Source organism: Littorina saxatilis, linkage group LG17 (assembly GCF_037325665.1).
Source record: "Littorina saxatilis isolate snail1 linkage group LG17, US_GU_Lsax_2.0, whole genome shotgun sequence".
NCBI lineage: Eukaryota > Metazoa > Mollusca > Gastropoda > Littorinimorpha > Littorinidae > Littorina > Littorina saxatilis.
The window spans coordinates 62834157-62846560 of NC_090261.1; the positions used below are offsets into that span (position 1 = coordinate 62834157).

Below are 12404 nucleotides of genomic sequence, written 5' to 3' on the forward strand. Positions count from 1 at the left end.
TTTCTAGAGACGAGTTTTTTTTCTATGTTTTCCTCTTTTAAGGAGCAAATGAAAGAGATGCTCGTTTTCGAGAAGGGGGTGGCGTGTTCCACCACGGCATCTTAGCCTCCTGGCGTCGGTGACGCTGCGTCTCTTTCGCGCATCAGGCCGTCGGCTACCTTTTCGGCCGCCGAGGTTCAAGCTTTGAATTCAGGTATGTCGACGTGCTCCCCCGGTTCTCGGGGAGGGCATTGTCAAACAACACCGCCTGCGTATGACGCTTCGGCGTTTTTGGGTGGTGTTCATGAGACTCCTCACCTTCGTGATGTTTCTACACCTACACTTACTCAGGGTGGGTTGTCTCCAAATCCTGTTGGCACTGGTTCCGTGGCTGCGGTTTCAGACGGTCAGCAGGTCTCTTCTTTACCTAGCCTTGCGTTTTACGCTTTTCCAGGCAAGGGAAGAGGTGATGTGCGACAGCTTACCCCCAGTTCTGCTTCGGCGGATCGGTCCTCGGGGGTGGCTGTAGACGGTACTCCGTCCTTCACTCCTGGCTTCGCTTCATGCGTTCCGGCAGGTGAGGGACCGTACGCATCAGCTTCCGCCCTCAGCGCTACGGCGTTTGCGGTCGCTGCGGTACGGGGGTATTCGTCGGCTGACACTCGTACCCTGTCCTCTACTCCCGGCTCTGCTAATGGTACACCGGTGGGGAACGGACTACTTGCTTCGGCTTCCGGGCTAAGCACTACGGCGTTTCCGGTTGTTGTCGCGGGGGGGTATCGGTCAGCCAGCCTCTTTGCCTCCACTTCCGGCTCTGCTACGTGCATTCCGGGTGGTGAGGGGCTGTACGCCGCAGCTTCCGGGCACAACGCTTCGGCGTTTCCGGTCGCATTTGCACCGGGGGTATCCTTCAGCCAACATGGTTACCCTGTCTTCTACTTACGGCTCTGCTCCGTGCATTCCGGGTGGTGAAGCGCTGCACACAGCTACTACTGGTTCCGCTTTGACGGCTCCGGTTTCCGGTAGCAACGCTCCTTTACTGACTCCGCATAGTACTTCGGTACATAATGTCAGTGGTTGTATGCCAGACAACTATGCCTTCGTAGCTCACGAAGGTGTAGATGATAACGAGGACGTGGATGACTCATCTCTGAACGAGCCACAATTTCGCATTCCGAGCAAGCTTCATGCTACATTCAGACATGGGACTGGTCCGAATTTTATCGGAATTCCGATATTTTCCTTAGCTCACAGACCATTCTTGAGATCGATGCAAATTCGTTGAGAAAAAAAAAGGGGGGGTGGTGGTATGAACCGTTCAGCTGAAGCTGTCTGCGTCTGCATTCGCACCCCAGCACTCGCGTGAACCCATAGCAGTATCATGGGTCGCGTTTGATTGGCTGTCGATCTCCGACGATTATCGCCTAGGCCTAATTATTCACCGATGGCGGTTTGCGGGTTGTTTTGATTGGCTGCCGATCTCCAAACGCCAAAGGTGAAAAAGGTAGCATCATGGCGTCTGGATTCCGTATTGTTTTGTCGGCTGTGGAAGCTCTTACTATCGACGACCAAAGTGAAAAACAAGTGGAAAGCCAACTGGCTGTCAGAAGAAGTGACTGTCATTATCAACAAGAAAGAAAGGCGCCAGCTCATTGGCGACAGTATCGCCAAGATATCCATCCCCGGTCAGGCCGTGTGCACGTGGTGCGACAACGGCCACTGCGTCGTGAAATACGGACTTGGTGGAAAAAATGTGTTGGTTCTGAAAGTTTTCAAGTAAGTTTTGTGTGTGTGTGTGTGATTGTTATAAATTACACTTTTGTTTAAAATGCAAAAACATATTATTCTTGTGGTTTTTATAGCTTTTTAAAAAGGCATGATCTATTTTTTGCTATCAGGAGAGGCCCCAAAATGGCCTTTATATTTCTAACATTCATTTTTCGTCAGGGGGGCAAAGCCCATGGCGACTCTCATCCCCTTGGGCAGAGTTCACAAGCGCCCATTTCAGGCCGCTCTGAATTCAGCATGGGATCCGGCCTCTCAAGGGTGGAACACTTCAGTCCCACTTCTCGGCTGGTTTCGGGAGACCACTTGCCAATGGCTGGACTCGCACTGGCTGACTCAGGGTGTCCCCATTTCTCTTCCTACTCCGGAGGTGCACCTGTTTTCAGACGCTTCCCTTCAGGGTTGGGGTGCGCATCTCGAGGGCTGTACGACGTCGGGTCTTTGGACCCCGTCCCAAAAGATGTCCCATATCAACATGCTGGAGCTAGAGGCTGTCTTTCTGGGCCTGCTCCACTTCATCTCCTCGATTCAGGGAAAGCATGTTCTGGTCCACACGGACAACACGACTGTCGCTGCATACCTGAACAAACAGGGAGGTTCACGGTCCCTTGCTCTCTCCAACAAGGCGTGCGAGATTCTCACTTGGTGTTTCAAACACAAGATTGCAATCTCAGCAAAATACCTTCCAGGGCGTTTGAACGTGCTAGCCAACTCCCTCAGCCGGTCGTCTCAGATCTTACACACAGAGTGGACCATCTCCCACCAGGCACTTCTGCGCCTCTGGGAGCGCGTCGAGAAGCCACTAATAGATCTGTTTGCCACAAGGTTTTCCTGCCGTCTTCCCATGTTCGTTTCCCCTTATCCGGACCCGGAGGCGTGGCAGATCAATGCCATGGAAATAGATTGGACGGCGATGAGGGCCTACGCTTTTCCTCCCTTTCCTCTGCTCGGCAGGGTTCTAAGGAAGGCCGATCTGGAGCGGCCCTCTCTGATTCTTGTGGCTCCATTGTGGCCGAGCCAGCACTGGTTTCCGGACCTTCTGCACCTCGCAAGCGGTCCTCCCATTCCTCTCACTCTCAGAAGAGGAGAGCTTCTTCAACCAAGGTCAGGGACCCCACACAGGGACCCTCAACTCCTTGCCCTTCACGCCTGGTTACTGTTAGGCGATCATTGAAGCTCTCCGGAGCTTCCGATCTTACGCTGGATTTTGTACAGAGAGCTCACCGGAGCTCGACAGCATCTGTATATACCTCTCACTGGTCAGCTTGGACAGAGTGGTGTGGCCATAACGGTGTTAATCCAGTCGCGCCACGCTCGATCGAAGTAGCTAACCACCTTGCGTGGGTAGCTTCATAGGGCCTCTCTGCGTCAACTCTTAAAGTTCGACGTTCAGCTATTTTGGTGTGACAGGGGAGGCTACCGCTCCTTTCACAGCAGACTCTGCACCCGAGTTGTTGGCCTTTAAAAGTCAACACCGGTGTATTGTAGAATTCTGTTTGTGATAGGGTCTGGTGGTTTCCGATTGTCTGTATGTTCATGGAAACCTTCGGGTTTGCATAACAGTTTTTATAGGGCTAAGAAATTAGCCCTAACATTTTCAATCCTGTTTGATTGCACTTCGCTTCCCGAGGTGATCGTAGTGTTTCGGCACACGGTTACATTGGTAACACTTAAACAACTCGGACGCTCTATTTCCTTAGGAGGCGTCATCGCTAGTGTTATCAAGGGCGCCGCTCTCAGTGCCTCAGTTGCTAAAACTTCGGTCCCAGCTTGGGATTTGTTACTTGTCTTAGAGTTTCTCAGGTCCAGCACATTCGAACCTTTAAGTGATACAAGCCTTCCAGATTTGACTCGCAAGATGCTCATGCTTCTTTTGCTAGCCTCCGCTCGGCGAAGCAGCGAGGTACACGCTCTTTCGGGTCTTTCTCAAGATATTTCTTTCGAGAGAGATGGTTCTGTCACTTTGCGTTTTTCTTCTTCTTTCATAGCAAAAAATCAAAAACCTGACCAGTCTTCGCCGGTCATATCTGTACACACAAAAGTATTCTTCTGTGTGGTAATCCATAAATCACTTCTTGTAGAATGGGCGGGGATGTAGCTCAGTCGGTAGCGCGCTGGATTTGTATCCAGTTGGCCGCTGTCAGCGTGAGTTCGTCCCCACGTTTGGCGAGAGATTTATTTCTCACAGTCAACTTTGTGTGCAGACTCTCCTCGGTGTGCGAACACCCCCGTGTGTACACGCAAGCACAAGACCAAGTGCGCACGAAAAAGATCCTGTAATCCATGTCAGAGTTCGGTGGGTTATAGAAACACGAAAATACCCAGCATGCTTCCTCCGAAAGCGGCGTATGGCTGCCTAAATGGCGGGGTAAAAACGGTCATACATGTAAAAGCCGTGGGAGTTTCAGCCCATGAACGAACAAACAAACAAAAACTTCTTGTAGAGCTTCCAGAACACGGTATCATTTGAAAACGGGTCTACGAGTTGATGTCCGACTTTCGGCCGCCATTTTGAATCTTATAGATCGGAAAATACTTCTAAAAAAGTTTTCACCACGTGGTACTAATTTATCTGAACGGTCAATGGGAAAGAACTGTGTTTAAAACCCCTACACCCCTAGAAGTTGGACAGTGGTTACCTCCCATTTAGTTTTCACAAATGTCCTGAAAAGTGCTGATGTAAATCAGCAGACCTGTTTACCCTTACGATTTTGGCGTAATTTATTACGATTTTCTCCAAAAAATACGCCATTCCGCTATCCGTGTCAAGACTACGATTTTCATAAATAAAAAAAATGTTAACATTTTTATAATTTTTTTTATCAATTCACATGTTTGGCATTGTTTTTTTCAATGGCAAAATGGGGTGAAAAAGCACAGCACTGACCAGAGATCATGTCTGTGTGATGAGACGCTGGAGAGCCTTATTCTAGTGGTGAAATCTTGCCCTCACTCATTCGGCAAGCGCAAATACAGTAGAGAAGCGCTTGACACACTGACAAAGGCCTACTACGAGCAAAAGAAAAAGAATCGGTGATGCATGTGCTTTTGATGTGATCTTCTTTGAAATTATGATGACTACAAAAACTGACTGATGTGTTATGTTTGTGAATGATGGATATATGTGCATGATTGCGTTTCGCAGACACAGTTGTCATGTGCGTTGTAATTGGCGACGAATGCTAGATGATTACTATTTTTGTGCCAGGATTACTATTTTTGGGGCTGAGCATTACTCCAAAACACTTATGGGGGTAAACAGGTCTGTAAATGCCACGTACTAGCCACGAACCTAGTACGTGTATGGGCGTATGACAAACCAAACATGACCACGTACCTAGTACGTGCTGGGCAGTGAAGGGGTTAAGTAGCAATCTGCTATATATGTGAGTTGACGTAAGAATATGTTATTAATAATAATAGAAAATTTCAAAAATAAATTTTCATTTAATTAATATACTTACTCAACTCACATAGTAAATTCCCTCCCTACCTGCCCCGCAAACGTTGTATAATGTTTTGAAGGTGGTGTTTCAGTGGGGAATGAGGTTGCCGGTAGTCTATTCCGCGCATGTGCGGGCTTCTGGTGAGGGGAGGTAACTACCTAACTACCTTTACCTTGACAACAAGAGTTTGTTTTTGTTTGGGAGTTATCTCCCCGTGTTACCAGGGTCAGTACTTCAATGTCTTAGCATCAAACTGAAGTTAATTGCTATATATATGTGAGTTGAGTAAGTATATTAATTAAATGAAAATTTATTTTTGAAATTTTCGATTTAATACAATCACAACACTTTTCAGTTGAAATAGAATCTTACCAGTTATACTGTTGTTTCAGTTCTTTGCGGACGCGGATGATGTGGACGCCTGGCTGCTGGACACACTGCGCATCGTTTCCAGCAAGGACGTGGGCAAGGACGAAGCCAGCGTGCAGTCTCTGCTCAAAAAGCACAAGGTCCGTGTCTAGAGCTTCTCTTTGTGCTGCTTTGCTGATCTCTGTTGTCTGTATTGTCCCCTGGTTGTCTGTACTGTCTCTTGGTTGTCTCTGTTGTCTGTATTGTCCCCTGGTTGTCTATTGTCTCTGTTGTCTGTATTGTCCCATGGTTGTCTATTGTCCCATGGTTGTCTCTATTGTCCCATGGTTGTCTCTGCTGTCTGTATTGTCTCTTGGTTGTCTCTGTTGTCTGTATTCTCTCTTGGTTGTCTCTGTTTGTGTTGTCTCTTGGTTGTCTGTATTGTCTCTTGGTTGTCTCTATTGTCTGGGTTTTCTGTGTTGTCTCTTGGTTGTCTCTGTTGTCTTGGTTGTCTCTGTTGTCTGTATTCTCTCTTGGTTGTCTCTGCTGTCTGTATTGTCCCCTGGTTGTCTATTGTCTGTATTGTCCCCTGGTTGTCTCTTGGTTGTCTGTATTGTCTCTTGGTTGTCTGTATTGTCCCCTGGTTGTCTCTGTTGTCTGTATTGTCCCCTGATTGTCTCTGTTGTCTCTATTGTCCCCTGATTGTCTCTGTTGTCTGTATTGTCCCCTGGTTGTCTCTATTGCCTGTATTGTCCCCTGATTGTCTCTGTTGTCTGTATTGTCCCCTGGTTGTCTCTATTGCCTGTATTGTCCCCTGGTTGTCTCTGTTGTCTGTATTGTCCCCTGGTTGTCTGTATTGTCCCCTGGTTGTCTCTATTGTCTGTATTGTCCCCTGGTTGTCTCTATTGTCTGTATTGTCCCCTGGTTGTCTCTGTTTGTATTGTTCCCTGGTTGTCTCTTTTGTCTGTATTGTTCCCTGGTTGTCTCTTTTGTCTGTATTGTCTCCTGGTTGTCTGTATTGTCCCCTGATTGTCTCTGTTGTCTGTATTGTCCCCTGGTTGTCTCTGTTGTCTGTATTGTTCCCTGTTTGTGTCTTTTGTCTGTATTGTCTCCTGGTTGTCTCTATTGTCTGTATTGCCCCCTGGTTGTCTCTCTTGTCCCCTGGTTGTCTCTATTGTCTGTATTGTCCCCTTATTGTCTGTATTGTTCCCTGGTTGTCTGTATTGTCCCCTGGTTGTCTCTATTGTCTGTATTGTCCCCTGGTTGTCTCTGTTGTCTGTATTGTCCCCTGGTTGTCTCTGTTGTCTGTATTGTCCCCTGGTTGTCTCTATTGTCTGTATTGTCCCCTGGTTGTCTCTGTTGTCTGTATTGTCCCCTGGTTGTCTCTATTGTCTGTATTGTCCCCTGGTTGTCTCTGTTGTCTGTATTGTTCCCTGGTTGTCTCTTTTGTCTGTATTGTCTCCTGGTTGTCTCTATTGTCTGTATTGTCCCCTGATTGTCTCTGTTGTCTGTATTGTTCCCTGGTTGTCTCTGTTGTCTGTATTGTCTCCTGGTTGTCTCTATTGTCTGAATTGTCCCCTGGTTGTCTCTCTTGTCTGTATTGTCCCCTGATTGTCTCTGTTGTCTGTATTGTCCCCTGGTTGTATTGTTCCCTGATTGTCTCTGTTGTCTGTATTGTCCCCTGGTTGTCTCTGTTGTCTGTATTGTCTCCTGGTTGTCTCTATTGTCTGTATTGTCCCCTGGTTGTCTCTATTGTCTGTATTGTCCCCTGATTGTCTCTGTTGTCTGTATTGTCCCCTGGTTGTATTGTTCGCTGATTGTCTCTGTTGTCTGTATTGTCCCCTGGTTGTCTCTGTTGTCTGTATTGTTCCCTGGTTGTCTCTGTTGTCTGTATTGTCCCCTGATTGTCTCTATTGTCTGTATTGTCCCCTGGTTGTCTCTGTTGTCTCTATTGTCTCCTGGTTGTCTCTATTGTCTGCATTGTCCCCTGGTTGTATTGTCCCTTGATTGTCCATGTTGTCTGTATTGTCCCCTGATTGTCTCTATTGTCTGTATTGTCCCCTGGTTGTCTATTGTCTGTATTGTCTCCTGGTTGTCTGTTGTCTGTATTGTCCCCTGATTGTCTATTGTCTGTATTGTCCCCTGATCGTCTCTGTTGTCTGTATTGTCCCCTGATCGTCTCTGTTGACTGTATTGTCTCTATTGTCCCCTGGTTGTCTATTGTCTGTATTGTCCCCTGGTTGTCTATTGTCTCTATTGTCCCATGGTTGTCTCTGTTGTCTGTATTGTCCCCTGGTTGTCTCTATTGTCTGTATTGTCCCCTGGTTGTCTCTATTGTCTGTATTGTCCCCTGGTTGTCTCTATTGTCTGTATTGTCCCCTCGTTGTCTGTATTGTCCCCTGGTTGTCTCTATTGGCTGTATTGTCCCCTGGTTGTCTTTTGCCTCTTGGTTGTCTCTATTGTCTGTATTGTCCCCTGGTTGTCTCTGTTGTCTCTATTGCCTCTTGGTTGTCTATATTGTCTGTATTGTCTCCTGGTTGTCTCTATTGCCTCTTGGTTGTCTCTGTTGCCTCTTGGTTGTCTCTATTGCCTCTTGGTTGTCTATATTGTCTGTATTGTCCCCTGGTTGTCTCTTTTGCCTCTTGGTTGTCTCTATTGCCTCCTGTTTGTCTTTATTGTTTGTATTGTCCCCTGGTTGTCTCTATTGTCTGTATTGTCCCCTGGTTGTCTATTGTCCCATGGTTGTCTCTATTGTCTGTATTGTCCCATGGTTGTCTCTATTGCCTCCTGTTTGTCTCTATTGCCTGTATTGTCCCCTGGTTGTCTCTATTGTGTGTATTGTCCCCTGGTTGTCTATTGCCTCTTGGTTGTCTTTATTGTCTGTATTATCTCCTGGTTGTCTTTATTGCCTGTATTGTCCCCAGGTTGTCTATTGCCTCTTGGTTGTCTTTATTGTCTGTATTGTCCCCTGGTTGTCTCTGTTGTCTCTATTGCCTCTTGGTCGTCTATATTGTCTGTATTGTCCCCTGGTTGTCTCTATTGCCTCTTGGTTGTCTCTATTGCCTCTTGGTTGTCTCTATTGTCTGTATTGTCCCCTGGTTGTCTATTGCCTCTTGGTTGTCTCTATTGTCTGTATTGTCCCCTGGTTGTCTATTGCCTCTTGGTTGTCTCTATAGCCTCTTGGTTGTCTCTATTGCCTCTTGGTTGTCTATTGCCTCTTGGTTGTCTCTATTGCCTCTTGGTTGTCTCTATTGTCTGTATTGTCCCCTGGTTGTCTATTGCCTCTTGGTTGTCTCTATTGTCTGTATTGTCCCCTGGTTGTCTATTGCCTCTTGGTTGTCTCTATTGCCTCTTTGTTGTCTCTATTGTCTGTATTGTCCCCTGGTTGTCTATTGCCTCTTGGTTGTCTATTGTCTGTATTGTCCCCTGGTTGTCTATTGCCTCTTGGTTGTCTCTATTGTCTGTATTGTCCCCTGGTTGTCTCTATTGCCTCTTGGTTGTCTCTATTGCCTCTTGGTTGTCTGTATTGTCCCCCTGATTGTCTCCATTGCTTCTTGGTTGTAGTGAGATGGTGTGTGGTGGCATTGAGATGGTGTGTGGTGGCATTGAGATGGTGTGGTGGCATTGAGATGGTGTGTGGTGGCACTGAGATGAGGTGTGTTGTAACACGTCAGGTGATTGTTGCAGGAGGTGACGGAAGAACTGAAGAACTACCAGGACGTCATTGAAGCTCTCCACGAACAGGCCGCCAGTCTTGGAGAACAGGTCAGTTCAAGTCCGTGTCGAGAAGGTGCCATTTCAATCCAAAATGAATGATTGTTCAAATTGAATGGTTGTTCACCTGAATTAAATACAAAATGAATGATTGTTCAAATTAAATGGTTGTTCACCTGATGTGAATACAAAAATGAATGATTGTTCAAAATGAATGGTTGTTCACTTGAATTAAATACGGAATGAATGGTTGTTCACCGGAATTTGATACAAAATGAATGATTGTTCAAATTGAATGGTTGTTCACTTGAATTAAATACGGAATGAATGGTTGTTCACGTGAATTAAATACAAAATGAATGGTTGTTCACTTGAATTAAATACGGAATGAATGGTTGTTCACTTGAATTAAATACGGAATGAATGGTTGTTCCCTTGAATTAAATACAAAATGAATGGTTGTTCACCTGAATTAAATACAAAATGAATGGTTGTTCACCTGAATGAAATACAAAATGAATGGTTGTTCAGCTCATTTGGAATTGTACTTGTAGAGGAGCTATGTATAGTTATTTTGATGTTTATTAACCATTGTCAGTGGCTGTCAGTGACTGATGTGAACCAGTTGATTGGCTAATGGCGATGCGCTTAAAACTGTTAGCGCACTCTAGGAGTGCGCTAACTTTTCCACAGAGCGTATTCTTCCGCCCTTTGCCGAAGCGAGACTGTACTCTCATCCTCAGAATTAATTAATGACATGTAGCTTATATTCTCCACAATACCAAATGACCATAAATTTCCTGCGGCTCAATTAAAGCAGAAGTGGTTTTTTCTCTGACAGATTGCATGTGCCTGTGCCACAGTGAAGCCCACTGATCTAAAAATAGAAGCCGCTGTGTCTCATCTCATTTTTGACTTGCATAGATTCTTCTCATATACTGTGTTAGTGACATGTAGCTTATTATTCTTATTACCAAATGATGAGTTAGTATACAATTCCCAGTGGCTAACAGAAAACGCAAGTGTTATTCCGATAATGTACCAGCTAGACAAGCATTTGGAAGTCGACTGACTCGATCGACTCGGTCATACGTAGCAGACTACACTGAAATACGACTGCATCAGTTCAGTAAATGAATGGTTTCCAAATTATTATTTCAAGGCAACAACAATCGGAATCGAAAACGTGTAGGGTTCAGAACGTTCTTACCATGTATAAGATTTATTACCAGCCTGCCTCATGCGTGCAGACTCAGTGCAACATGACGAGCAATTTTTGTTGTTGAAATGAGACTGCAGTGGTTCGATTGCCTAAGCCTAGCAGATGACATACACCCCGCTCAGCAAATTAACATGTTGGGCAAATGTGAATGAAAAAACGATGGGGATATACCGTAAAGTACCTTGTAAGCGCCCAGTATGGAGTAAGCGCCCACCCCCCACTTTTAGTCCAAAACCGTGCATAGGGTATAATACCTTGTAAGCGCCCACTGTACACCATTGAAATCAGGGGAAATAAAAATTCCTCACTTGATCTGCTAGTTTTGTGAATGATTTCTCTTTCTTGCAAACCCTATCACGTGTGTCTGCACGCCTTGGATCTAAACGCCTGCAAGTCAATGATTACAAGATGCCGCGGATCAAATCGTACACCGTTGCATTTAAGCTGTCAGCTCTTGACTATTTGGATAATAACGCCAATGGAAATGTGTCGCAAACAGCAAGTGAGTTTGGGGTAGATAGAAAAAGGATACGAGAATGGCGAGAGAATCGCGATACCCTGTTACGTCACCAGGCCGGAAAGGAAAAGAAAAAGCGAAAGTTACATGGCGGTCGAGACGTCAGATCAGAAGAGGTAGATGAAGGTGTGTTAGAATATCTTGATCAAGAGCGGGCGGAAGGGCATGTCGTCCGCAACAAAGATTTGCAAAGAAGAGCCTTAGAACTGGTTTGTGGACTGGACATAGACGAATTTGTCGCATCACCTATGTGGCTGAAGCGTTGGAAACAAAGGCATGCTGTCTCCACTCGGCGAGGTACCAATACCAACCAGAAAGTTCCAGCAGACTTCGAGGAGCAACTGTTTGAGTTTCGTGTGAATATCGTGAGACTGAGACACCGTCACGCGTACCCCTTGAATGACATTCTAAACATGGACCAAACCATGGTCAGGTTTGACATGGTACCGGGCCGAACTAACAACAGGAAGGGTGAGAAACATGTGAGAACGAAGACAACAAGAGCTAAGAAACGTGGCTTCACTGTTGCCCTATTCGTTGCTGCCGACGGAACAAAGTTCCCGGCCCTTGTGCTCCTGAAGGAACGAACTGGAGAGATCCCACAACGAGTGAGACTGCAACTGCAAGTGCCAGACAATGTACGTGTAAGTGCGACAAAAAATGGCTGGATGACCAGAGAGGCTCTCCTGTCCGGGATACAGCGGATCCTGGGTCCCTCCGACACTCGTCGCCTCCTTGTTCTGGATAGCTACACTGCACTTAGGACAGCCGAGGTGAGGGCTGCTTTGACTGAGCTTAACGTGGACCTCGTCTTTGTCCCTGGCGGCTGCACTGCGCTTGCCCAGCCAGTTGACGTTGGCATCGCCAAGTCTTTTAAGTATGGCGTTCGAGACTGTTGGGTGGAGTGGATGACGCAGCCCAGGCCCCCAACTGTCGCTGGTAACCTCACGCAGCCGACGAGACAAGACGTCAACTGGGTAGGACACGCCTGGGAACGGGTGAACCCTGACGCTGTCACGAAAGCTTTCCTGAGATGCGCCATCTCCAACGCCTTGGATGGGTCTGAAGATGACCAGCCACTGGAATGGTTTCCAGACGACATTGCAGCCTTCCTGCCAGCAAACGGCGCAGACATGTCCAGCGACAGCGACTCAGGGGGACAAGAACAGAGTGGTGCTTCTCAGTCTGAAGGGGAGGAAGAAGTCGACTGAGGAATTCAACGACAATGAATGAACACACTTGTTTGTTTGGTGACATTTCATCAGTCTCTAGACAAGAGAGCGTTTTTAAAATGCACTGTAGGTCAAGATGTTCTTCTTTGGTTAAATAAGTTCAGTTTACTGCGATTGACATGTTTGAATTCATCTGGACCAGTGTGACAGATCACTTCGGA

At 46.5% G+C, this 12404-nt stretch overlaps 1 protein-coding gene across 5 annotated transcripts in view; it reads left to right on the forward strand.

The window, feature by feature from the left end:
* The window catches only part of LOC138952069 (spectrin beta chain-like), a 165459-nt gene that overhangs the window by 45426 nt on the left and 107629 nt on the right, over positions 1-12404 (forward strand). For all 5 annotated transcript variants that reach the window (XR_011451293.1, XM_070323641.1, XM_070323643.1 and 2 more), the window contains exons 15-16: positions 5603-5719; positions 9246-9323. Coding sequence is in view for 4 of the 5 variants with exons in the window: in XM_070323641.1 (XP_070179742.1) it covers positions 5603-5719; positions 9246-9323 (195 nt within the window). In the remaining variant the exon portion in view is untranslated. The remainder of the gene's footprint in view (positions 1-5602; positions 5720-9245; positions 9324-12404) is intronic.